The sequence below is a fragment of the Balaenoptera acutorostrata genome, chromosome 5 (genome assembly GCF_949987535.1).
Source record: "Balaenoptera acutorostrata chromosome 5, mBalAcu1.1, whole genome shotgun sequence".
Taxonomy (NCBI): domain Eukaryota; kingdom Metazoa; phylum Chordata; class Mammalia; order Artiodactyla; family Balaenopteridae; genus Balaenoptera; species Balaenoptera acutorostrata.
Genome location: NC_080068.1, coordinates 68,776,093 through 68,801,801, shown reverse-complemented (window position 1 = coordinate 68,801,801; position 25,709 = coordinate 68,776,093). Strand labels below are relative to the sequence as shown.

The window sequence follows — 25,709 nt, the reverse complement described above, 5'->3', positions numbered from 1 at the left end:
AGGAAATGAACGACAAAAGACTGTCTGGTCATTGGCAGCCAGGGGTGCTAAGGGGACTCTAAGGAAGTCCGTTCCAGAGTGTGTCCAGTGTGGTGTGTTAGAGAGAAAGCCAGCCCAGCATGCTCTCGTCACAGGTCCCAGCACCTGGCGTCTTGGGCTAGAAGACTCTACATTAGCAGGGTATTTTGGAGCCTCTGAAATGCTTTCCTATAGATTATTTCATGTAATTCTCAAAATGACACTTGCCTACAGCTTTCCAATGCTACACATACGGAACCTGAGGCATGGAGAGGTTCAGTCATGCCCCAGGTCTCCTCCCTTCATGACCAGTGCTCTTCCTCTCACTCCACCTTCTTTTCACTCACAGTTCCACACTGTACTATTTTTTTTTTAATTATAAATTTGTTTATTTATTTTTATTTTTGGCTGTGTTGGGTCTTTGTTGCTGTGCACAGGCTTTCTCTAGTTGCGGCGAGCGGGGGCTACTCTTCGTTGCAGAGCATGGGCTCTAGGTGCGAGGGCTCAGTAGTTGTGGCTCGCGAGCTCTAGAGAGCAGGCTCAGTAGTTGTGGCACACGGGCTTAGTTGCTCTGTGGCATGTGAGATCTTCCCGGACCAGGGCTTGAACCCATGTCCCCTGCCTTCGCAGGCAGATTCTTAACCACTGCGCCACCAGGGAAGCCTATCACACTGTGCTGTTTTGTTAATGACAGTCAAATGGGCAATTACTTTATAGATGCACACACACACACGCGCACGCACACACACACACTCATGGCCAAATGTCATTTATTATACGTGTAAGAAACCTTTTGGAGAAACTTCCCATTAATGAAGTATGAAGGACTATGTTTCTCTAATTTATTTATTTTTTAAGATGAATCCTGTGCTTTAAAATCATTCAAGCCTAAAGACAGTGCATTGTAAGAAACCTTATTCCACTCCTGTCCTTGTGTTCCTCAGTACCCCCTCCTCTCCACCCCCAGGGGAATACTTCTGTTAGTTTTGTTAGGTTCTTATGAAACCTTCCAGAGTTTCTTAAAGCAAATACAAGCAAGCAGGAATTTTATACCCTAGTGACCTCTTCGGATCGATATAGAGACAGTGTCCTCCTTCTTTCTTCCAAGGATGTTCCATTGTTTAGCTAATCACTCAAATGATGAATATTTAGGGGAAGCAAGTATTTTTTTAAAAGGTAAAAATCAAGGGTTAAAAAAAAAAAGGAAAGTTGGTGGGTTTATTCCCATTCAGAAGTCTGGCCTTAGCAGAGCTGACTGCTCTTGTAGCCACATAAGCCGTTGCTCATCTCAGGTTTTCCCGTCTTATGTTTAAGAATTAAGCGTCTATGACTCAGACCTTCAGTGCGTAGAAAGTGTATCAAAAATCCGAGAAAAGCGATGATATGGACAAGAAAAAAAGGCGTTTTTACTTTTTTACAAAAAAACAAAATTCGAATTGAATATGGTTATTACTTAACGATTAGAATTTATTTGGCTACAACTTGCTGAAACAAAGTCCTTTTCTTTTAAGGTATCGAAGCAAATTAAAGCTGATCCGAGCTAAGGAAGAAGACAGCGGCCATTATACTATTGTAGTTCAAAATGAAGACGATGTGAAGAGCTATACTTTTGAACTCTTAACTCAAGGTATGTAAGGGCTGTATAAAGATAATGCCAGCTCAGTGGATGCGTGACTGAGAGTCTCCCGAGGAGAGCCTGGCGCTTCTCCCCCAGGTCGTGGAGGGAAAAGCAGCCCTTTTAGGGGAGAAGCAGGGACTGTAGATGTCACATGTCAAGAATAGCTTTGCTGGACTTATAAATCCACATAATTCTGGGAGGTTCCAGGCTAGTCTGGAATACTTTGGGAATTCCTAGGCTCCACTAGCTTCCTCACCATCTGCTTCTCAATGTGGTCTGGGAAGAGTGACATGATGCTTTTTGGTCTGGATGACCTTAGATTGTTCCAGAGTGTTTGGCCTTTTTGCTTTGCTTTACTTGTAGACCTTGTACAGTGGCCCTTCCCAGAAAGGAGTGCCCAAGTCTTTACATTCTGGTTCAGAACATACTCACCTACCTTGGGCCACATACTGTCTTAGGTGGGCTCATTTGACCCTCAAAGTCAATCTGTGATACAAGTATCAGCATATTTCTAAATTATTTGATCCCAGGTTAAAAAAAAATCTTTAAAACCTAATAATATCCCATAGATGCACTTTGGTAAATGCTGCTTTAGATTATACCATTTAGATGAATCCATTAGATGATTCCCAAGCTATAATATAATTTTAAGAGCCTTCTTGCCTTTCAAGCCAAATAACCACAGGGGCTTTTTGCTTTCTTCACTGCAGATTTAAAACACCACAGGGCACAAATGCCAAATCACTGAAAATGTGACCATGCTCTTACCCAAGTGGGTCTGTCCAAACTGGAGTGTTACTGTGCACATGACTCAGTGTCTGCTTGATTTGTAGGTTTGAATGTCACGCGGACAAGTTCTGAACTCGTGGAATTCCACTTCATAATTCCCAGAACTTCTGGGACACGAACCATTCAATTCTGATTTCTTTTCACCTCTTGCAGTTCCGTCATCCATTCTGGACTTGGTCGACGACCACCATGGCTCTAATGGGGGCCAGACAGTGAGATGCACAGCTGAAGGAACCCCTCTTCCTGATATTGAGTGGATGATTTGCAAAGATATTAAGAAGTATGGAAATCACACATTCCTTTTCCATTTGTGGTCAAAATGTTTCTTCCTCGGGACAAAGGACTTCAAGTGCATTTTACTTCTTTCGCTGGCCCTTTTTTTTGTGTTTGTGATTCTTATTTGGCCTAAGTCTCATAAACTACAAATAGGGTTCCGAACATGGACCTCGTGTGTGTGTGTGCATGCAGGCGTGCATGCACCCAGGTGCACTTCTGTGTTCCTGAGTAGCTATAAGAAGGTCGACAGCTTTCAGCAGATTCTCAAAGGGTCTCTAATCTGAAGAGAGCATGAATCTAAAGAACTGCTGTAAGAGAATTTTTACTACCCTGGCCCACAGTTTCACCTCACGTTTCATCTGTGGTGAATGTTATTTGGTGGCTAGACTGGCATGTGAAAATAAATGAAGGTACTGCCCAGGTGTCTTCTCACTCCCTGCTGTGTGGCGGGAGTTAAGGTACTCGTCCCTCCTTCAGCCCCCATCCCTCACCCTTCCCCGGCGGGCACGTGAGCAGCACATTTGCACTCCCACCTGTAGTGACTGCTGTGCTCAGAAGCCTCATTGCTTCTCCTGGAGACGGAGACTCCTAGACCCACGCCCCCCCACCCCACCCCCCAGGCCACAAGGCAGCAGACTTGGATCCAGACTGGAGCTGGAATCGAGGTCTAACCCTAGTGACACCTGAGGGGGTCCTCACGGTGTGGGTGGAGAGAAGGGAGGGCAGCAGGCCTCTTCGGAGGGGTGGGACGTTGGGATAGTTAAACATTCTTGAAGTCCAGGTTGCTCATGGGTTCAAGGCTTGGGATGGGTAGTTCTATTGGATTGAACTTGTTTATCTCTGCCTTGTCTTCATAACCAGTTAACTTTTAAATACCCACATGTAGCTTATTCTCTCTTGGAGAACAAGGTGTTGAATGTCAATCTGCACATAAAATAAGAAAATCGACCTGTAGCCCCCCCAAATGCAGACAAAGTCAGGGCTGCTTGCCGTCTTAGATGATTCTCACTGCTCCACCCACCCCCACAGCTCCCCGTAATTGGCTCTATACCTATACCCTTTTTCTCCGTCTCCAGATGTAATAACGAAACTTCATGGACGATTTTGGCCAACAATGTCTCAAACATCATCACGGAGGTCCACCCCCGAGACAGGAGCATGGTGGAGGGCCAAGTGACATTCGCCAAAGTGGAGGAGACCATTGCAGTCCGATGCCTGGCTAAGAATCTCCTCGGGGTGGAGAGCCGAGAACTGAAGTTGGTGGCTCCCAGTGAGTAGCTCGCGGCTCAGGACGACGCTGAGTCAGCAGCCGAGCCCTTCCTCTCTCAAGCGGAACTTTGAATCCCAGATGGGGTCCTGTAGGAATGAAGGTCCCTCGGTGGAAATTCAGCTCCAGATGCTGTTAATGGGCCTTCTCTGGGCATCTGTGTGGGAGCCCTTTCTTTCAGATTCAAATCCCAAACCGCATTGTGCAGAGGCCCCTCAGCATTTTGCTTGTCTAACCGTATCGCTACCCAGTCTCTTTGGTCTGAGCGTGTGGGGATGGAGGATGGGGAAGAAGGATCTTCTGCCTTGTTGCTCTTTATAACAGTTGAGACAGGTTGAATTCTTTAAAAAGAAAAATCAATGAAGCCGAAAGCAATATAAGTAAACTGCAACCTTTCAAAATAACTGAACTTAATTTTCTGAACTTATGTTCTAAACTTACGCTACTAATGTTAGCTCTCAATCTCACTTATTAATATTTATATGCCAATTCATATTTTGTCCAGAAGGTTAATGTTGGAGCACCTTTGGAGAAAGTATTTTGTTCCCAGCTGAATTTTGTCCCTTTCCCTTCTAAGGGAAGAGCTGGAGTAGTTTCATGCATGTAGATAACTGAGAGATGGTCTTGCCCATCCCCCAGATAAGCCTGGCAGCTCTCATGCTTCTCCACCAGTAGTGAAAGATTTCTGGCCCAGAAACAGCCACCCTGCCTTCCTGCCACCCCACGTGTTTGTGCAAATTCTCCACCGTGCCTCTCTCTCTCTGTCTCTCTCTCTCGTCCTCTAGCTCTGCGTTCTGAACTCACGGTGGCGGCCGCAGTCTTGGTGTTGCTGGTGATCGTGATCATCTCACTCATTGTCCTGGTTGTCATTTGGAAACAGGTAGATATTTCTTTTAAAGAACTAAAAATATTTGAAACCAATAAGAACAAGAAGAAGAGCAACCTAATTCAGGGCTTGGCACAAAGAAGGAGCTCAGTAACAACATGATGAGTGAACGTTGTTGAATCCTACTGTGTCCAGTCATTTTGCTGCTGCGGTTAAGCTTTGGTACATTCGGACGTTGGTAATTCACCAGTTACCTGTCCTGGTCATTTATAGAAACCAAGGTATGAAATTCGTTGGAGGGTCATTGAATCAATCAGCCCCGATGGACATGAATATATTTATGTGGACCCGATGCAACTGCCTTATGACTCGAGATGGGAGTTTCCAAGAGATGGACTAGTGCTTGGTAAGCTCCTACTGGGGTGATCTCCCAAGACTCCCTTTGATTTGTACGCAACTTTACTCTTTACAGGCCTGTGGAGGAATCAAGGATCTGAGCTTGTGCTTAGTAAAAGCTAAGCATTAGAAATTGGCTTTCAGAAATATTTTTCTCTCTTGAAAATGAGTTAATTGAATCACGGCAATGATTTGTTTTTACCTCCTTCCCTAGCAAATTACAGTTAAAGAAAATTTTACAAAGGGAGAAGAGAATATGAGGAGGCCTGCCAAAGATACCCATCAAAGTGGCTTTGCTTTGGAAATGACACCAATTGAAAATGAGACGAATTTCTACGACTAAAAAGGAACAGATGAGAAATGAATGAGGACAATCGGAAAATATATTTTGACTCAGTACATTCTGAGGATTATTAGATACTTCTTTAAAATATAGAATATAAAAATATAGGTTGCTTTTAAAACGAACATGAAAAAAATCATCAAGCCAGCTTCTCACAAACTTTTCAAATATTTCAATCTTGGGCTGAGACCAAGAACATGAAGCTTTAGTCCAAGGGATTTTTTTGTTTGTTTTTTTAAAATCACATTCTGAATGAACGAAAACAGGACAAAGACAAATGAAAGTTAGAGCTAGAGGTTGTGTCATCATGACTATTCTAAGAGTATGTACTTCAGAGGATGCCAAAGGCATTTAAAAATTATCCACTTGTCTCATTCCAAAATACAGCCAAGTTAGGTCTTCTTAGAGAGTTACTTAAACTGAAATCAAACAAGACACCCTATTCACAGACCTATACCTGGGAACTAAGCTTTCTTTATTATATTTTCTCCCTTGTTTCACAAAAATGGATGAGGAGCTTAGGGAAGTTAAAAAGTAATAAAATATGGAGAAAAAGGGCAACATCCCTAACGTACCGAGGGGCATCCCTGTGTCTCTCTGCTTCTGTGTGTTGTCAAGTTGCTAGGGAAGCAGTACCTTTCCAGGAACAGTTTCCAGCCATGCCTACACGCAGTCACAGGCAGTGCTGGCTGTTAGTGCCCTTTCATGAGCCGAGTCTTCCCCTGGCTTGGCAGAAACATCTGTTTTAGACTGTGAGCTCTTTAAGAGTGGGGACCAGAGCTTCCATTTCATTTTGTATCTCCCAGCGTGTGGCAAGGTGTTGTGCTCCTAGGGCGTGTTTAGCCTTTGCTCTTCCTAGTCTTCCTAACAAACAGGCCGCAAGGGGAGCCAGCCCGAAGTTGTCTTCATCACTGCTTAGACTCCGTGATGTCTTGAATACTGAAGTATTTCCAGTGGATAAAGGCTTATTGATGCAAAAGATGGCCCTGTTTGTGTGCGCAAAACAGAAGGGTAGAGAACCAGGAGGTTTGGGCCAGAGCCACAGAAAGCAAGTGCCGCAGAGCCCACGATTTGGCCCGGTTCTCCAGCTGGTAGACAAGAGTACTCACACCAGGGAGGGCTACACCCTCCTTCTTCCCGCCTGTGTTTTCCTTTCCTTTGCAAATGTTATTTGACAAAAGCAGTGATACTAATTTCCTGCCCTGTGGGCTCAGTTCTGGTTTTGACATGATGACTTGGAGGAATCATTACGCTTCCTCCATATGGGAGAAACACCACCCAGCTGTGTACCCATGAGCGCTGGCCGTGGTAAATGAAGCTGATGAGATGCCTGATTCTGCATGTGTTGATGGTGCTGGTTGCCCACAGGTCGTATCCTGGGCTCTGGCGCATTTGGGAAAGTGGTTGAAGGAACTGCCTATGGATTAAGTCGGTCCCAACCTGTCATGAAAGTAGCAGTGAAGATGCTAAAACGTAAGTGCCCCTTTCTGGGGATTTTTTGAACATGGGGATATTAAGTAAATTACTCAAAATCACACAGCCAGTAAATGCCAAATTTAGGACTAGATCTTGGTTCTTTTGACTCTAGGTTTTATGCGTATTTAGACTCTTCTGTCAGTTAGGTTTATTTAGATTGTTCTTGTTGCCTGTATGTTGGAAAATCAAGAGTTATTTTTAGTGGCTTCTTTTTACCCTGAAGACTAGGAATTAGTTATTAGCATCTAGACTGAGTCACTGTTTCTCTTTTAGACTGTTGTTAAGTAAAATGATGTCCAATCATAGAATTAGCCATGTTTTTGGCTTTTTCTGTAAATAGTTTAGTTGAACCAATACGTGATTTATTTCTTCAATAGCCACAGCCAGATCCAGTGAAAAACAAGCTCTCATGTCTGAACTGAAGATAATGACCCACCTGGGGCCGCATTTAAACATTGTGAACTTGCTGGGAGCCTGCACCAAGTCAGGTAGGCTTGCTCACCTGAGAGTGAGGATTTTCATAGAACACTATGGTTGTGAAGACTGTCTAGGCTTTTTAATTCCCAAACATGCCAGCAAATTTAAGTCCCTTGAGTGGAGTTGTTGACTGGATTCTATTGAGGGAAGCTCACTGTTCTCGAGCAGCATCTCTTACCAGTGTAGACGCAGTAATTCATGGCTCTTCTGTTCTTCATTTTCATGCTCATCTCCAACTGGTTTTGGACCCCACAGGCCCCATTTACATCATCACTGAGTACTGCTTCTATGGGGATCTGGTCAACTATTTGCATAAGAATAGGGACAGCTTCTTGAGCCGCCACCCAGAGAAGCCAAAGAAAGAGCTGGACATTTTTGGATTGAACCCTGCTGACGAAAGCACACGAAGGTAGGTGCAAAGAGAGACGCTGTTGTGAATCGTTGTCTTATGAGCTTCACCAGTGGAGAGAACCCATGTCCTGATAGAGGCCATGTCTGCAGATTCAGTGCCAGGAGGTAGCAAGACTTAGAGTCAACTACCCTGCTCCATCATCCCGTAACATGGTGCTGAGAGATACCTGATGTCTGCAGGTGTTTTGAACCAGGATATCATGTTGGGGATAGGTTTGCTGTTAGGTTTGAATGAGAGTGAGAGTTGGAATAGTTCTGGGGACCAGTTTGCTGTTTATGTGTGTTCTACTTAAGACCTCTAAATGCATCTCTGGCCAGGGATGCCCCAGTGCTCATATCTTATGAGAAACTATCTGAGGATTTCTAAGTTTGAGATACCGGTCCTTGCTGAACCTGTGCCTATTAGTCAAGCCAGTGAAGTGATGATCCCCACCGTAGAAGTCTAAAGTGGCTAAAAAGATCTCTGTAGATACGAAGTTCTGTAAGATCAGAAAGGACGTGAGTTCACTTCATATTAATTTACTCAACGGACACCAAATTGGTGCTAAATTTATTGAGTAGCAGGATTTGTCTGCCCAAGCCACTTGGTCATGTGGTACAGGTTTGTGGCCCGTGAACTGGAATACAGAATAAAGATGGACACAGCTGAGTTGAGATGGTCCATGTGTTTGTGTGATCATTGACTGATGCTCATCTCCCCGACTAGACCACCCTGGTGAAGGGTATGGGTGGTTACGCCTTTGTTCCCCGTGCCGCCCCCATGCCCACCACTGCCTCGCATGTGGTGGGTACCTAGTTGTCATCTACTGAATGTCGGACGATCACTCCAGAGGACACCCTGGTTAAGGTTTCTTTTTCTGTTTTTACAGTTACGTTATTTTATCTTTTGAAAATAACGGTGACTACATGGACATGAAGCAAGCTGACACTACACAGTATGTCCCCATGCTGGAAAGGAAAGAGGTTTCTAAGTACTCAGACATCCAGAGAGCGCTGTACGATCGCCCAGCCTCATATAAGAAGAAATCCATGTTAGGTAAAGGTGTCTTTGCTTATGCTTTGGGTGTTGTGATCTTCCAGTGGTTTAATATGATACCTAAAATACTCAGAAGATGGTGAGCAGGCCTGGTAAGTAGGACCGCCGGGCCACATGGTCCCTAACTGCAGATCTGCACAACTGAGTCTATGACGTGTTTTTGAAGGTCTGTGGTCTGTGAATTGAAAAAAGAAAAAGAATAAAGATAGACCTAATGTAATAAATTTTTCAGACTTTAAATGTAATTATTTTATTTTATTAATTTAGTTTAATTTTATTTTTTTGTCCAGTTTTATTGAGATATAATTGATATACAGGACTGTGTAAGTTTAAGTTGCACAGCGTAATGATTTGACTTACAAACATCATGAAATGATCACCACAGTAAGTGTAGTGAACACCCATTATCTCACACAGATGCAAAATAAAAGAAAAAGAAAAAAATTGTTTTCCTTGTGATGAGAATTCTTAGTATTTACTTACTTAACTTTCATATATAATATATAGCAGTGTTAATTATATTGATCATGTTGTACATTATATCCCTGTAATGTACATTTTAAAATGTAGTCATTTTAAAGAATTGTTCATAATGGTATTCATTTTTTGGTGTTAACGTGACTTTCTTTTTTTTTTCTTCTTTAAATGAAAGTATGGTGGCAGTTGATGTTTCTTCTCAGTACCCTTACTTGGAAAAATTACAAGCTGGCAATCTTATATTGGTTCCTAATATTATTTTTTTTAAATTTAATTATATAAACCTCTAATATCTGTGAGTTCAATAGCCCTTGTTTTTAGCTTTGCTAATATCCAGTTTGTGATAGAAACTGGAAAGTGGACAATTTGAGGTTATATTTTCTGACAAGGGTGTTGGGTGCTTCTACTGAATGTTGTTTGAAGGAAGATCCGTTTGTTTTCAAAGCAGATGAGCATGTGGCAGGGTTGAATTGATTTGTAAACTCCAGGGAGCCTAGCTGATGCCCATAGCAGATGGACCACCCCACATCTGCTGGGGGGTGGTCCTTCCAGGCTTCTACTCTCATCACAGGCTTGGAGTGGGGAGGAGGCTGCTAGATAGATCTGACGATGCCTTGTTCCATAATCTTGTATTATTGGGTCTGAGACCTCCCGTTGGTCCCTGCAAAAAGGTGTTGAGCTGTCATGGAAATTGTTTTGAAAATCATTAATGTACTCTGGATGCTTTCAGGGTTCTTAAGTGAAAGGTACAGTCATTAAAAAAAAGAATGTGCTTGTTTTGCAAAGCGCAGTACAGAATAATATTTTCCACTCCTGCAGCTCCAAGGTCCATTCACATCTCATTGCCAACTGGGTAAACTTCCAAGACCTTTTAAAAGATTAGCCAATGAGACTTGTCGGAACCAGTCCTTCCTCTTCCCTCCTGTATTGTTAAAAATAGTTTACGTTGCTTCCCAGGCTGGACGTGGCTCTAGATGTCAGGGGAACCTGATTCATGCTCAACCCAGGCCCAGTTGGCAGGCAGACCATTGCTTTCTGGCTGGAAAAATGTGAAGGGCTGCAGCTACTCTTCACATGCCTGAACTTTTTCAAAAAGTGCTGAGAACTGCTGGCCTAGATTGCCTCCTTCCTCGAAAACCCTGGGACCCTTCCAGAGGGGACCAACTGGGGAAAGTGGACAAATTACAAAGAAAGGGAACTACGCGCAAAGTCTTTGGCACTGACCTTTAAGATCGCTACCTCTAGTTGGACTGGTGGCTAATTTTATTCACAAAGTAAGCCAAGTACTGTGAAGATGGCTTTAAAAAGAAAAAAAAAGCAATTCCTAGAAGCTGCTTTTTCAAAGAGCCCTCATGTACATTCATCACGGAAGATTTGTGTGTGTGTGTGTGTGTGCGTTTAAAGTGGCTGAGGTGATTTGCTAACGAAGACTGAAAAAAGAAATTTGGGAGGCAAACAACAAAATATGTGTGAGAACGCATGATACTGGTCCTTATGGAATCATATAGACTTATATATATATTTAAACCAGGTATATGTTTCTACAGATGTATTTCTTTTTAAAGAGAGCACGTTTGCATATTTTACACACCCACCTGTGAGGTTCAGAAACTATAACAAAATGATCTTAAGTGTGTTCTTTGGACAAGCCTCCACAGTCTGCCGAGTGGCCCAGCCCTTCGGGAGTGTCAAGGTGGGTAAATGGTTCATGCTGTCCGCCAGCACCAACGCACTTAATTCCTTTCCTGCAGACTCAGAAGTCAAAAACCTCCTTTCGGATGATAACTCAGAAGGCCTTACTTTGTTGGATTTGTTGAGCTTTACGTATCAAGTTGCCCGAGGAATGGAGTTTTTGGCTTCGAAAAATGTAAGTGTATTCAGGGGACAGAGACTTCTTTAGACCCAGGCCACAGATCTGAGCAAGGTGAGCGTGGAAGGGAGATCGTGGAGAAGCCTGTAGCAATGGCTGCTTCTCTATTCCTCATCCCCAAAGCAGAGCGGGGCATCCAGCAGGATCAGGTGTCTACTTTTCTGCAGAGCTTTGTCCCTCCCGGGAGGGACTGGGATGAGAGCCTGCGAGAGGGGAGCTCTTTATGCCAGGACAGCCTCCCTGAGGCTGTGTGCCAGGCAGCTCCAAGCGCCCCCATGAAGTGGCCAGTCTTGCAGGGGTGATGCTGTCTAGCGCAGGTGGATTGACACCCCCCATCGTTTCTCCCCTTTCTGCGCAGTGTGTCCACCGGGACCTGGCCGCTCGCAATGTCCTCCTGGCGCAAGGGAAAATCGTGAAGATCTGTGACTTTGGCCTGGCCAGAGACATCATGCATGATTCGAACTACGTGTCAAAAGGCAGCGTACGTGCTCTCACCTTGTTTGGCGTGCTCGCCCTCCCTCACTTGTATCTCTGAAAGCGGGTGTTGCTTCCAGCCATTCAGTGCCCAGATTTTTAACACAGAGTCCATGACATTCATCAATGGGCTCCAGGGGTCAGTATGAAAAGCACAGGCTCTACAGACAGACTGCCTGGGTGTGAGCACCATCTCCAGCACCTACTAGTGTGGGGCCTTGGCCATTCTGTACCTCGGTTTCCCTATCTGTATCAGGGAAGTGACATTAGTACCTATCTCCTGAGTTGCCGCAGAGTATTAGATCACTGGATTTCTGTAAAATGCTTAGGACAGTGCCTGGCACATACACAGCAGCCCGTAAGTGTTAGTTATTAATACGTAAGTTGTGCATTTATTTCCAAGGAGAGCACCTCTTTTATCAAATTTTCAAATGGTGTCTATGACCCCTAAAATGTTAAAACCATTTGAGTTAATACATCTTAGAGGCACAGTTTCCTTAAAGATAGTCATTCTGTCCTACACTTGAACCTTCTCCCCACTCTTTCTTATAGTTCAAAAATGTAATTGGCTCTCAGGTCACCAGGTCTGTTCTTAACTTTGTTCCTAGGAAGACCTGAAAATAGGGGACAGGTCCATTCAGGGCTCACGCTTTTGGGGTAAAAATTCAGGATTAAATACCTTGGCATGTTCTTCCTTGGAAGGGTGTAAGGGGCAGCAGTGACCACCCGTCTTTCATTAAATGCGTATTGAGCACCCACTAGGTGCCAGGCACTCTTCTGAGTGCCGAGAGTACAGAAGTGAACTGAAGAGACACTCCTGTGGGGCACGGTTGCCAGTGCAAGCTATTAGCCCAGAGAGAACCCCCTTCTATTCCTGCTGCTGTAGATCATAGCTGTATATGCTGGGTTTAACGTCCTCCCCGCTTCCCTGCAGACCTTTCTCCCGGTGAAGTGGATGGCTCCCGAGAGCATCTTCGACAACCTCTACACCACACTGAGCGACGTCTGGTCTTACGGCATTCTGCTCTGGGAGATCTTTTCCCTCGGTATGGGCCTGACATCTCTGCTTGTTTGGGGTTGTTCTGGAACAACACTGAAAGGGAGATGCTGTGTTTTCCAAGCTCCAGGATGTGAACAATGTGAAGATACCTAGTGTGGGTCAAGTGCATTGCAGCCGATTCACATGTTGTGCACTTAACGATGGCTAGTGTGTGTCCGAGCAGACCGAGGAGGGGTCCTGGGGAACTGTGCCCTCACCCCTGGCCTTTGCCCCCCTCCTCCTTTGAGCTACATCAGAGGGACTGTCTCCTACTGGAAATGCTCCTGACGACATCCACTCACCCGCTGCTTCTTCACCTTGGACTTTGGGTTAAGTGGGTTCACCAGTGGGGATTTGCCCTCCCTCACCTCATGGTGATGGACACTCAGTGAAAGTAGTGCAGTGAGGGAAGGGGAACGGTGACTCCCTTCCTGGTCATCATTCTTGGAGGAGAGAAAACTTCTAGTCATTCAGTAAGTCAGGCACCGGTTACTGAAGAACACAGGTGCCCCGAGCTACCAGGTGAGGGCCCTGCGAGGGGGTGATTCACGACCCTGACTTCCAGACAGTTCACCTGGGGAGATAAAACTTACACATTTAATGATAAGCTGTGTGGTCCTGATTTAAACTTGTAATGGAAACCCAGAGAACAGAGGAGTCCTGGAGTAGTTTTGGAAGGAAACTAAACTTGACCTGGCCTTGGCCACAAAAATGTGAGATGTTTCATGAATCCACTATTGTCCTGATGTGACAGTAAAGGGCTTTCCCTGCCTGTTCTCCTTTTTCGATCCTAGTTCATCCCTCCATAGATGTCACCGTGGATCATCCAAGTGGGTGGCTTAACTGAGTCTTGTATTCTGTTACAAACAGAGAATTAGCTAGACATTTCAAGACTTCTGCCTTCATTATTTGAACATTTCTGATGAAAATGACTTTTTTGGGCTCAGTGATTCAGAATTTCTCTGGCTTTTCTATTTTGCTTTGTATTCATAGATCCAGTAGTCAGAAACATTGAAAAACACTTTTGCGCTTTTTCTAGACATGGAGAATTTTTGCCTAGGGTGTCTGGACTTGATCAACGTACAAGTCCTGGTTAAATTTAAGATTTGGGCAAGGCTGTGAAATCAAGCAGATGATAACACTTAATTTATTTGGAAGAACCAATACTTCAAGGCAGGGATCCCCAAACATTTTCTAAAGGTGCCAAGTGTACTACACACTCGTCAGTCCTGGTCCTTTTCTTCTTGGGTCCTCAGGTGGCACACCCTACCCTGGCATGATGGTGGATTCTACTTTCTACAATAAGATCAAGAGTGGGTACCGGATGGCCAAGCCTGACCACGCCACCAGTGAAGTGTGAGCCCCCTCGCTATCCCGTGGGCCTGTGTTCATGCCCAGTAGTGGGTCTATGGGGGTAGGGGGTGCCCTGACGTTCCTCCCTGTGCCCACTGTGAGTCCTGTGCTTCTCCAGCTACGAGATCATGGTGAAATGCTGGAACAGTGAGCCAGAGAAGAGACCCTCCTTTTACCACCTGAGTGAGATTGTGGAGAATCTGCTGCCTGGACAATATAAAAAGGTTTGTCTGAGCCTCTTAAGATGGGTGAGTGGAAAGGAATGGGCAAAGGGAGGAGACAACAGCTGGTCATTAACACAGGAGAGCAGTACTGTTCAACACTGTTTTAAAGGAGCATTTTCAAAGGAGGAAAAAGATTGTGTGATCCAGTGGCCGGGGCTTCAGGGAGTGCTTCCCGGGCCCTCGGTAGCGATGATGAGTAGAAACCCTCCTCTTCCTGCATGGCTCCCTTTCATCCTAAGTGTGCAACACCTGTAAGCACTTCAGTCTCCAGATGTTTGAGTATCTGAAGCTACTGTGCACTTAGAAGTCTCAGAGCATCCACAGCCATTAAATCGCTAATTTGAATGCACTTAAATCCGTGCGAAATTGGCTTTTACCAGCTGACTGGAAGGAACGACCTCAGCTGTTATCTGTGGCTCCAGCTGGTTTTCTGTGGAATAGGAAGCATTGTTCAGAGGAGCAAATGTAATTGCATGGAACCAAGCAGGATACGGTAATGAACGAAACAAACTTTTGCTGAGATGCTGAGAAGGAAACCCAGACACACTGGTATAATAAACTCAGTTTCTTAGATTCAGTCACCATGTAGGTTTTCCATACTTATTGCTTCTCTTCCTTCTTCTCAAGGAAGAGCAGTTGTTAGCTGAACTGAGAGTTAAATACTTTTGTTTTATCGATTATCTCACTGCCCATTACAACTGCCATAAGTGAGGCAGAAGGAAGGAAGGAAATTAACGATAGGACAGCCAGAGACACTCTGGTTGGTGAAATTGTGTTGATGGGAACAGACTGGAACTATTGTTGAAAATGGGGTCTTTTTTAAATCAATGGTCCCTAAGTTTTGAATTAAATTTCTCCAGTGTTTGGGGATCAGGAAGACTTCTGGTATGGTGCTCCCAGTGGAAGCCCTATTCACCTCTTATTGGGACCCATCCAAGCCCTGGAGAGACTATGTGATGGGGACCAGAAGGGTCCATGCTAGTCCCAGAGAAGGGAGTGTGTGCGTATGGGGGCACAGTTGTAGCTACTGACGGAGAAGGGGTTCTTGGTATCTCAAGACCTACCAGCAGGAGATCTCTGCCACTGGTGGCCCTTTCTTCGTGTTACACATCTCTGGGGAACAGTTAACACCTGACTCTCCTTCAGTTGTCAACAGTTAAAAAATAGTAAGTTCTGAGCATCTGTGTCCTTTTTTGCAGTTCTATCAGTAACCCTTGAGTAACTATGTGAAATGAACATTTGCAGAGTTATGAAAAGATCCACCTGGACTTCCTGAAGAGTGACCATCCCGCCGTGGCACGTATGCGCGTTGACTCCGACAACGCCTACATTGGCGTCACCTACAAGAACGAGGAGGACAAGCTGAAGGACTGGGAGGGTGGCCTCGACGAGCAGAGGCTGAGCGCGGACAGTGGCTACATCATCCCTCTGCCCGACATCGACCCTGTTCCTGAGGAGGAAGACCTGGGCAAAAGGAACAGACACAGGTAGACACGAGACCTCAGCTTCCCGCCGAGCTCTCTCCCCTCCCCTCCCCCAGCGCAGCTGAAGGGGAGGAGCCATTGCCCCATTGTGAGGCCCTCCTGGTGCTGAATCTGTCCTGGGGGAGCCAGTGGCAGAACCCCCAGGGGTCTGTTTAGTTTTGAAAATGCTTCCCAGATGATTCTTTAATTTAATTTAATTTAATTTTTTAGTTTACTCAAATATAGTTGGCTTACAATATTATATTAGTGTCAAGTGTACAACATAGTGATTTGATATTTTTATAGGTTATATACCATATAAAGTTATGATAAATTATAGATTATTTCCCTATATGTGCTGTATATTACATCCCTGTGATCTATTTATTTTATAACTGGTAGTTTGTACCTTTTAATCCCATTCACCTACTTTGCCCCTCTCCCCTCTGGTAACCACTAGTTTGTTCTCTGTATCTGTGAGTCTGTTTGTGTTTTGTTTGGTAATTTGTTTTGTTCTTTTAGATTCCACATATACGTGAAAACATACAGTATTTGTCTCTGACTCATTTCACTAAGTATAACACCCTCCAGGTCCATTCACGTTGTCGCAAATGGCAAGATTTCGTTCTTGTTTGTGGCTGAGTATTTCATTGTGTATATATACCATATCTTCCTTATCCATTTGTCGGTTGATGGGCACTTAGGTTGCTTCCATATCATGGCTATTGTAAATAATGCTGTTAAGAACACTGGGGTGCATGTATCTTTCCAAATTAGTGTTTTCATCTTCTTTGGATAAATACTGAGAAATGGAATTGCTGTGTCATATGGTAGTTCTATTTTTAATTTTTTGAGGAACCTCCATATTGTTTTCCACAGTGGTTGCACCAATTTACATTCCCACTAACAATGTACTAGGATTTTCTTTTTCCACATCCTCACCACCACTTGTTATTTCTTGTCTTTTTGATGATAGCCATTCTGACAGGCATGAGATGATATCTCATTGTGGTTTTGATTTGCATTTCCCTGATGATTAGTGATGTTGAGCATCTTTTCATGTGCCTGTTGACCATCTGTATGCCTTCTTTGGAAAAATGCCTATTCAGGTCCTCTGCCCAATTTTTAATTGGATTGTTTGGGGTTTTTTGATATTGAGTTGTATGAGTTCTTTATGTATTTTGGTTATTAATCCCTTATCAGACATATTGTTTGCAAATATCTTCTGTCATTCAGTAGGTTCCCTTTTCATTTTGTTATTGGTTTCCTTTGCTGTGCAAAAGGTTTGATCAGGTCCCATTTGTTTATTTTTGTTGTTGTTGCTCTTGGCTGAGGAGACAGATCCAAAAAAGTATTGCTGAGACCAATGTCAAAGAGTGTACTGCCTATATTTGCTCCCTGGAGCTGGTGGAGGTCTAGGGCAGGAAGGGACATGTTTCCCTGATGGAGAACCTTTGATCTAAGTCCTCAAGTAATTTGATCAAACTGATACAGCAACTATGGTTACTGAAATAATATAAGCCTCTCTTGCTGGTTTTTTTCTTTTTTCTTTTCTTTTTTGGCCCCGCAGCATGTGGGTGGGATCTTGTGGGATCTTAGTTCCCCGACCAGGGATCTAACCCACATCCCCTGCAGTGGAAGCTTGGAGTCTTAACCACTGGACCACCAGAGAAATCCTTCTTGCTGTTTTCTTATTTAGTTTCTTAATTCAAACCTAGGAGAAAGTTGAGAGGCTGGCTGTACTGGGCTATTTGACGCTACATCAGCGGTTTCATTTATTCATTCGTTCATTCATTCATTCATGCTACGTTGGGTCTTTGTTGCTGCACCTGGGATTTCTCTAATTGTGGAGAGCGGGGGCTACTCTTCGTTGTGGTGCGTGGGCTTCTCATTGCGGTGGCTTCTCTTGTTGCAGAGCATGGGCTCTAGGCATGCAGACTTCAGTAGTTGCGGCGCACGGGCTTAGTTGCTCCGTGGCATGTGGGATCTTCCCCACCCAGGGCTCAAACCCATGTTCCTAGCATTGGCAGGTGGATTCTTAACCATTGTGCCACCAGGGAAGTCCCCATCAGCAGTTCTTAACCCTAGCTGCAAGTTGGAACCACCTGGGGAGATTTGATAACTACTGCTATATGAGCCTCACCCAGACCAACAAATGATAATCTCTGGGAGTGAGGCTCAAGCACTCTCCGGCTGATTTGTTCTTTCTTTCTTTCTAACTTTGTATTATGGAAGATTTCTAACGTGCATAATTCAAACAGTATAGTGAACTGTCAGGTACCCACCACTCAACTTCAGTGTTGATGAACCCATGACCTGTCTGCTTACATAGCCATATCTACTCCTCCTCTACCACTTCCCTCTGGATTATTTTGAAGCAGATCCTAGACATCATATCATTTCATCCATAATATGTCAGCATACATCTCAAAAAGATAAGGGCTCTATTTTTAAAAATAACTATAGTTATTAAAAATAACTACAGTACCATTATTTCACCCCCCAAATTGACAATAAATAGTTAAAAGCATCAGATATCCAGTCAGTGTTCAAATTTCCTTGATTCTCTCATAAATATTATTTTACATTTAGTTTGTTCTGTTCAAGACCCAAATAAGAGTCACACACTGACTTTGGTTGATAGAGCTCTATAAGTTCGTTCTGCCTCTTTTAGACCCCTTGCATACTGTTTGTGTAAAAACCAGAGCATTTGCCTGTAGAGTTCCCACATTCGGAATTTTGCTGCTTGCATTACTGTTGTGAGTTTTATCATATGCTTCTGTCTCCTATATTTGTTGGAAATTGGTAGTTAGTCTAGAGGCTTGATCTGACTCAGTAGATTTTTGGTAAGTGTGCTTCAAAGATGATGCTGTGTACAGGAGGTACATGCTGTACCGTTGTCTCTTTTTGTGACAATAGCAGCCACTGGTGGTCATACCTAGACCCATTAATTTATTACCAACGTGATGCTAATGCACAGCCAGCACTAGAACCATTGGTTTGTATGGTCCAGGTGGAGGGGCCATGCCCCACTTCCTTGCTCTCTTTGCATAACCCTTGGGCAGAGGCAGGAGAAGGTAGGTGGTGATAGTGGCCCCTGGTTCAAGGTCCAAGTTGCTTATGAGTTTCTCTCTCTCTCTCTTCATTCAGGATATTGCTGTCTCTTTCTCATTCAGTTGAATACATATAAATATTTAGGCAGAAGCACATGACATTATTATTTTGGAGGCTTATAACTGTGACCTCTCTCAACCAATTTAGTTATAAGATATAGACAGCCCTTGTTTATGTGTATGCACCAGGTAATTTTAAAAGTATAGTTTTTGTTTGTTTGTTTTTGTGATGAGATTTGGAGATGGGGAAAAGTGGGCTGTCTGACTTACCTTTCTATTTATCCTCTGCTCAGAACAATTTTTAAATGTGTTTATGTTCCTTTAGCAAACAGTGTTTCTCCAAGTTTTGGGTAGTTTTTGTAGAACTTCTTGGGGGTGGGAAAAAGGTTGAACAGTGGGTCTTGGAGCGCTATACCCCAGATCTGTCATCCATTTGGTTACTTTGTGTTTGAGGGCCCTGAATATTTCAACTGTAAAAAAGGGTTCTGCTTCTAAGTAAAGTTAGAAAATCACTTTGGGATAAATAACATAAGAAAGGTGCCAAGAGCTGTTCTAAGGGTGCACAAGGCTGGACTTCAGAATTTGACACGTATTCCACAGAGAGAGCAATTCTAGTTGGTAGGTAGTTGTTGTATTAGAAAACTGGAACTTCTGTAAGGGTGATACATTTGGTCTTCTCTGAATCACACAAAGTATGTCCCAGATGACTACACTAGGTCAGTGAGACTGTGGCCCTGACAGGTGGGCTGAGATGGTGAGTGTCTTAGCTTGTGCTGCCATAACACAGTACCACAGACTAAGGGGCTTGAACAACAGGAATTTCTCACAGTTCTGGAAGCTGGAAATTGAAGATCAAGGTGTTGGCAGGTTTGGTTTCTCCCGAGGCCTCTCTCCTTGGCTTGCACATGGCCACCTTGTTGCTTTGTCCTCATATGGGCTTTTTCTGTGTGTGCATCTCTGGTGTCTCTTCTTATAAGGACACCAATCCTACTGGGCTAGGGCCCCATCCTTATGACTTCATTTAACCTTAATTACCTCCTTAAAGGCCCTGTCTCCACATTTGTCACATTGGGGGTTGGGGCTTCAACATATGAATTTGGTGGGATACAATTCAGCCCATAAAAGATGGGGGATCCCAGATCTGGGATGCTCTGGGTGTAGGCAGGCAGGACTGAGCATGGTGGTCTTGTGGAACACCCTCCTCAGGCTCAGGATGCTTGGCCTTGGGAGGTGAGTGGGCCTGAGGAAGAAAGGGCCTTGCTGTAGAGGACCTGGGGGTGCTAGGTCAGAGCCCATCAGGAGTCGGGTCCTGGGCTACAGGCTGAGCACTGAGGCTTGGGAACCAGAAATAAGCCCAGTCATCGGCATTAGGAACCACCGTCCGTGAAGCTTGATGAGCAGCAAGGATGATGTGGTGCTGAGTCTTGGTGGAAGCTAGCTTCTTCTGTGCCCACAGTCCAGCCATTGGCCAAGGTCCCAGGAACTGGGTTTGGCCTCCTGGGGAGAGAGCCTGCCAGGACTACATGGTTATTAAGACCAGCCAAGTGGACTAGGGTTCACAGGGAGGCTGTAGGACCAGGGTATAAGTGGGGAGGGGAGGTGGAGTACAGACTAGGAACTGAGCAAAAGCTCAGTCTTAAGGAAGGGCCCAATCTGGAGGGTTATGAAGGGGAACTCAGTCCAGTAGCCCCATAGGTTCTAAGAGCTCTCTGGGCCACAAGGGGCCCACGGTGGAGGGTAGCAGACTGCTTCCCATGGGCTTCTATTGGCCAGGCTTGGTTCTCTGCTTGGAAACTGATATGGAAAGGAGGGGAGAGAGGCAGGAAAGGGCTGAGAGCCTCTTTTTTGGTATGCACGTGTGAGACTCTGTCATGTGGCCGTCCAGCTGATGGTATGGTTTCTATGCCGTGTGTGTAGCACGGTGCTGCAGCCTCGCCATGAGGAGGTGAAGCCATGGTCCTGCCTATCAGCAGGTGATAATCTGCTTGGAGCTAAAAGAGGTACATAAAAATTTAGCAACACAGGGCAGGATAACAGTAAGACAGTAAGAGTTCAGAGAAGGGAAGACAGGCAGTAGTGACAGTCTGGAGACTCTAGAGAATATTTTCTAAAAATTTTTGTGAAAAATTTTAAGTGTCCAGAAAAATTGTAAGAATATATCTACCACTTAGATTTAGCTGTTGTTAACACTGTATCACATTTGCTTTACCTATATATTATATATATAATATACATATATATGGTAGGTGTTGTGTGTATCACACAACATACTTTTTTTTCTTGCTAAGTCACTTGAAACAAAATCATTTGAAATTCCAGCACACATCTCCTAAGAATAAGGAGACTCTCCTACATAACCATAATAGCATGACCACACATGAGAAAATTGACAACTATTCCTTGATATCATCTAATATCCAGGCCCTATTCAAATTCAGAGCTTGGATAACAGCAACAATAATCATAACTAACATTTATTGAGCATTTATTATGTGCTAGGCACTCTGCTCGGTGCTTTATGGTTATTGCCTTACTGCTGTATTTAATCTCCCTAACAAACAGGAATATTGTCAGGCACTGTTGTCATCTCATTTTATAGGCAAGGGAACAAGTTCAGGAGGTTAAGGGACTTGTGTGAAGTCCCACAGCTGGTAAGTGGTGGACCATTCCAGATCTAAGGCTTTCTGACTCTAGAACTCCCTTCTCAGACGCTACTCTAGTAAGTAAAGAGCCTTCACCTGGGCCTTTAGGACTCAAGGGGGGATTGGATGTAAGAGGAGGGGAAGGAGGGCATTCCTGGGGCATGGGGTGAAATCCTGAGATCACAGTTTGGACGTTCAGGAGCTTTCAGGGCTAGCAAGTGACTGACACGGCTGCACTTTGCCCCAGTTTCATCCCTCTGCTTTTTCTTCCCCAGGCCTTTTGATCGGACATTGCTTCTTTTCTCTTCCACTGGGGTTGAGTAGGGAAAATAGAAATTGTCACAGCTTGTTAGCAACTTTGGTGGAAGATCTGGCAGAAGAGAAGGGAAGCTGAAGTGTGGAGATGACCTGTGGATCTGGGTTTTCCATGTGGCCCACTGCAGTGTGATGGGGGCTGCGTCTGGCTTGGTGGCAAAATCTTGCCCGGCTGGGTAGCCTGGGTTTGAATGCCAAAGGATGTTGCAGGAAGAGCTCCTTTGCCTTTGGGGGCCACCTTGGAAATGCCCCCATGGTCTAGTTGGTCTGACTGTGATCTTTCCTCTTCTTTCCCTTCTCCAGCTCGCAGACCTCTGAAGAGAGTGCCATTGAGACAGGTTCCAGCAGTTCTACCTTCATCAAGAGAGAGGATGAGACCATCGAGGACATCGACATGATGGACGACATTGGCATAGACTCCTCGGACCTGGTGGAAGACAGCTTCCTGTAACTGGCAGATTCAGGGGGGACCTTCCACTCCTGGAACCAACTTGGATCCTTTTAAGAAAACCACTTTACTGCAATGCAAAGTTTGAGGGGAGAACTTGGATGATGTGTAAAGAGAAGTTCCCAGCCAAGGGCCTCAGGGAGCCTTCTAAATACGAATGAATGGGATATTCTGAAATGAACTTTTTTGTTGTGGCCTCTGGCAATGCTTCAGTAGCATCTCATTGGCATGTGAAGTTTGGAGGTAGATGGACAAGGAAATAACGGGCCACAGAAAAGAAACTTTGTGATTCAGGGGCATTGGTGAGATTCCAACGTACACAACTTTTACTGCAACAAAACTCCAGCATTGTAATTATGTAAATAACTCTAACCAAGGATGTGTTTTGATTTGTATTAACTATCTTCCCTGGACTTCTGGAGAGACCACTCAGTCCACCCATGTACTTCATGCTTGAAACCTGGTATCAGCTGCTGTTGAACTTTCTTATGAAGTACATGCAAAACCACTTTTGAACCTTAAAAGGTACTGGTACTATAGCATTTTACTTTTTTTTTTTTTTTTTAGTGTTGAGGAGATAAAAGATAATAATTAACCAACTTTGTTTATTAGATTTGGGTCATTTATAAGCCCAACAACTCATTTTCATATTGTAATCTACGTTTATAATAATGCTACTGTTATCAGTAACGCTAAATGTGTAATATGTAACACGTTTTCCCTACAGAAAAAGCACAATTTAAAAAAAATCCTTACTAAGTAGGTGACAAGTTTGACAGTTTTGACATTTATATTAAATAACATGTTTCTGTATAAAATATGGTTATAGCTTTAGTGGATTAAATTTAGTTGGACATAGAGAACAAAGTAAGAGTAGTGTCTTCCAGCAAGTCAGAGTTTTTAACTATGTACTGAATAGTTCCCTAATCCATCGTACTAAAAGCAATTAACTGCCCTTTGAAGTAATGCGATTTGGAATAAATAAACAAAACCCCTAAATCCTAAATGTTCTCAATATTAAGGCATGAGTCTCTGCCTAACATGACTTCTCATATTATTACCCAGTGGAAAAAGTAATCGTCAGCAAAAAGACTGGATTTGCAGAGATTTTTTTCATGCCTGGTGATAATTCTGGTGGATCTCAACACGTATATATTTTTAATTCTGCGAACCCTGAAAAAGTCAGAAGGATGCCCTGAACAGGAGCCCCATTCCTTCATTTCTTACCCCCAGGAGAAATAGTTTGGAACTCTGAGACAATAAAGGCATTGTTTAGTGAAGGCTGTGTATGCCTTAGCCTGGATCCTTGGTCCCCATATGTAACTGGCAACCAGAATCATGAGATTCTATGTCCCCATCCGAGAGATTCTGAATTAATTAGGTCTGGGGGAGCAGAGACCTGTATTTTTATAAACATCCTGGCTGTTCTGATCAGCCAGATTTGGGGAACACCGCTGTAGATGACAGGAAGTTGCCATGGGAAAAAAATAATTTGAAATAGAAATCAACCACGTAGGAAGCCTGCTATTTAAATCTTTGGCTTTGGGTCAGTGACATTTAATGCCTTATATCTGGCAATTGCTACCCTTAATTTAATTTTACAGTCTTAGCTGAGACTGAGCAAGCCAAATCTTGGTTTGGTAGATCTTCTCACTGCATGGGGAACTGAACTCACTCCCCACCAGTTTCCCGCCAAAAGGCATGTACAAAAATGATGCAGTTCAGTGTACCAAGTCTCTGTATGACCAGGTCACTATTTTGGTGAAAAAAATTTTTAAGTTTTACTGATATTTTGGGGTTAGATGGGAGGACAGATTGTCACATCCATCCAGATTGTGAAACCGGTTGCTGTGGGTTCATTGGCATTCTGTGCGATACCACTTAATTGCTGACACCATATGAATGAAACATGGGCTGTGATTACTGCAATCACTGTGCGTACTCGTGGCAGGTGATGCTTTGGAAGATGTAGAAGCAATAACAAGGTACTTGACTACCTACTGGTGTAATCTCAATGCAAGCCCCACCTTTTTCATGGTAAGTGTGAAGACTGAGCCAGATTGGCCAATTAAAAAAGAAAGCCTGACTAGGTTCTGTAGAGCCAATTAGACTTGAAATACATTTGTGTTTCTAGAATCACAGCTCAAGCACTCTGTTTATCGCTCCCTGTCCCTCGTACAGCCTCCTTTTGTTGGTGCTTTGCATTTTGATGTCCTTTGAGTCTTGCATGACATCATGAGGCTGGATGAAAATTCTCAGACCAGCAGGATCTAGTCCTGACGAATGCTGTCACCTGAGTTTGTATGTGACTGCATTTTTTTTTTTTTCTCTCTCTTAAATAGTGTTTTCAGTGTATGACAGATTTGTTTCCTTTCTGGCCTCCTGCAAAGACCCCAGATGAAAATTTGTCAATCCTTCCTGCTTTCTATTTTTATGAAGACAATCAAAGTTGGCCTGAGAAACACAATTTGTGACTTTTTAAATGATTGATGATGTCCTTAAAATGTGGTCTGCCAATCTGTACAAAATGATCCTATTTTTGTGAAGAGGGACATGAGATAAAATGATGTTATACATCAATATGTATATATGTATTTCTATATAGACTTGGAGAATACTGCCAAAACATTTATGACAAGCTGTATCACTGCCTTTGTTTATATTTTTTTAACTGTGATATTCCCCACAGGCACATTAACTGTTGCACTTTTGAATGTCCAAAATTTATATTTTAGAAATAATAAAGAGAAAAATACGTAAATGTTCCCAAAACAGTGGTGTGGTGAATGTTGGAGAACTAACTCGATAGGAAGAGTCTACCAATACAATTGTATTACAAATTGCCCCATTCATGTTTTTGTTTTAAAACGTGTAAATGAAGATCTTTATATTTCAATAAATGAGATATATATATATAATTTTAAATTATGCTAAGGTTTTAGCATTTTTGTCTTTAGTTTAACCATAAATTAAACCAATCCTGTTTAATTTACTTTAGTGACATTCTAGTAGGACTCTGTATTATGGTTTTAATGAAACCCATAGAAAATTCTAGTTTCAAACATTATTTGAGGTCGTTAGTTCTCAGAACCAGCATTTGACTTAAAGATGACTGGCACCTAGCTCATCTTTAATCCTGTCTATTGTTTGTTATAGTAGCATTTTGTGCATTTTCCCCTGCACAAGGAATACAAGACTGCATTTACTCTGGACCCGGTTCAAACATTGTTCAAGTGCGTAAAATAAAAGGTTAAAGTCTTTTTTCACCATATCTTCTTCCCTGTCCCTGTCCCATTTCCCAGAGGAAGAACTGCATCTTTTTTGTGTGTTCTTTTATCCTTTCAGCCCCCTTTTTGTT

The 25,709-nt window shown here is 43.5% G+C and overlaps 1 protein-coding gene across 9 annotated transcripts in view; it reads left to right on the top strand.

Annotated features, from left to right (window-relative positions):
* PDGFRA (platelet derived growth factor receptor alpha) overlaps window positions 1–23,089 on the top strand; it is a 44,427-nt gene extending 21,338 nt beyond the window's left edge. For all 9 annotated transcript variants that reach the window (XM_007168419.2, XM_057546616.1, XM_007168422.2 and 6 more), the window contains 16 exons: window positions 1,530–1,645; window positions 2,579–2,705; window positions 3,778–3,971; window positions 4,754–4,848; window positions 5,068–5,200; window positions 6,902–7,006; window positions 7,387–7,497; window positions 7,742–7,895; window positions 8,767–8,933; window positions 11,162–11,277; window positions 11,639–11,761; window positions 12,689–12,800; window positions 14,050–14,149; window positions 14,265–14,370; window positions 15,616–15,857; window positions 22,207–23,089. In XM_007168419.2, the coding sequence (XP_007168481.1) occupies window positions 1,530–1,645; window positions 2,579–2,705; window positions 3,778–3,971; window positions 4,754–4,848; window positions 5,068–5,200; window positions 6,902–7,006; window positions 7,387–7,497; window positions 7,742–7,895; window positions 8,767–8,933; window positions 11,162–11,277; window positions 11,639–11,761; window positions 12,689–12,800; window positions 14,050–14,149; window positions 14,265–14,370; window positions 15,616–15,857; window positions 22,207–22,354 (2,149 nt within the window). In that variant the 3' untranslated portion in view covers window positions 22,355–23,089. The remainder of the gene's footprint in view (window positions 1–1,529; window positions 1,646–2,578; window positions 2,706–3,777; window positions 3,972–4,753; window positions 4,849–5,067; window positions 5,201–6,901; window positions 7,007–7,386; window positions 7,498–7,741; window positions 7,896–8,766; window positions 8,934–11,161; window positions 11,278–11,638; window positions 11,762–12,688; window positions 12,801–14,049; window positions 14,150–14,264; window positions 14,371–15,615; window positions 15,858–22,206) is intronic.
* The last annotated feature ends 2,620 nt before the right edge of the window (window positions 23,090–25,709 follow it).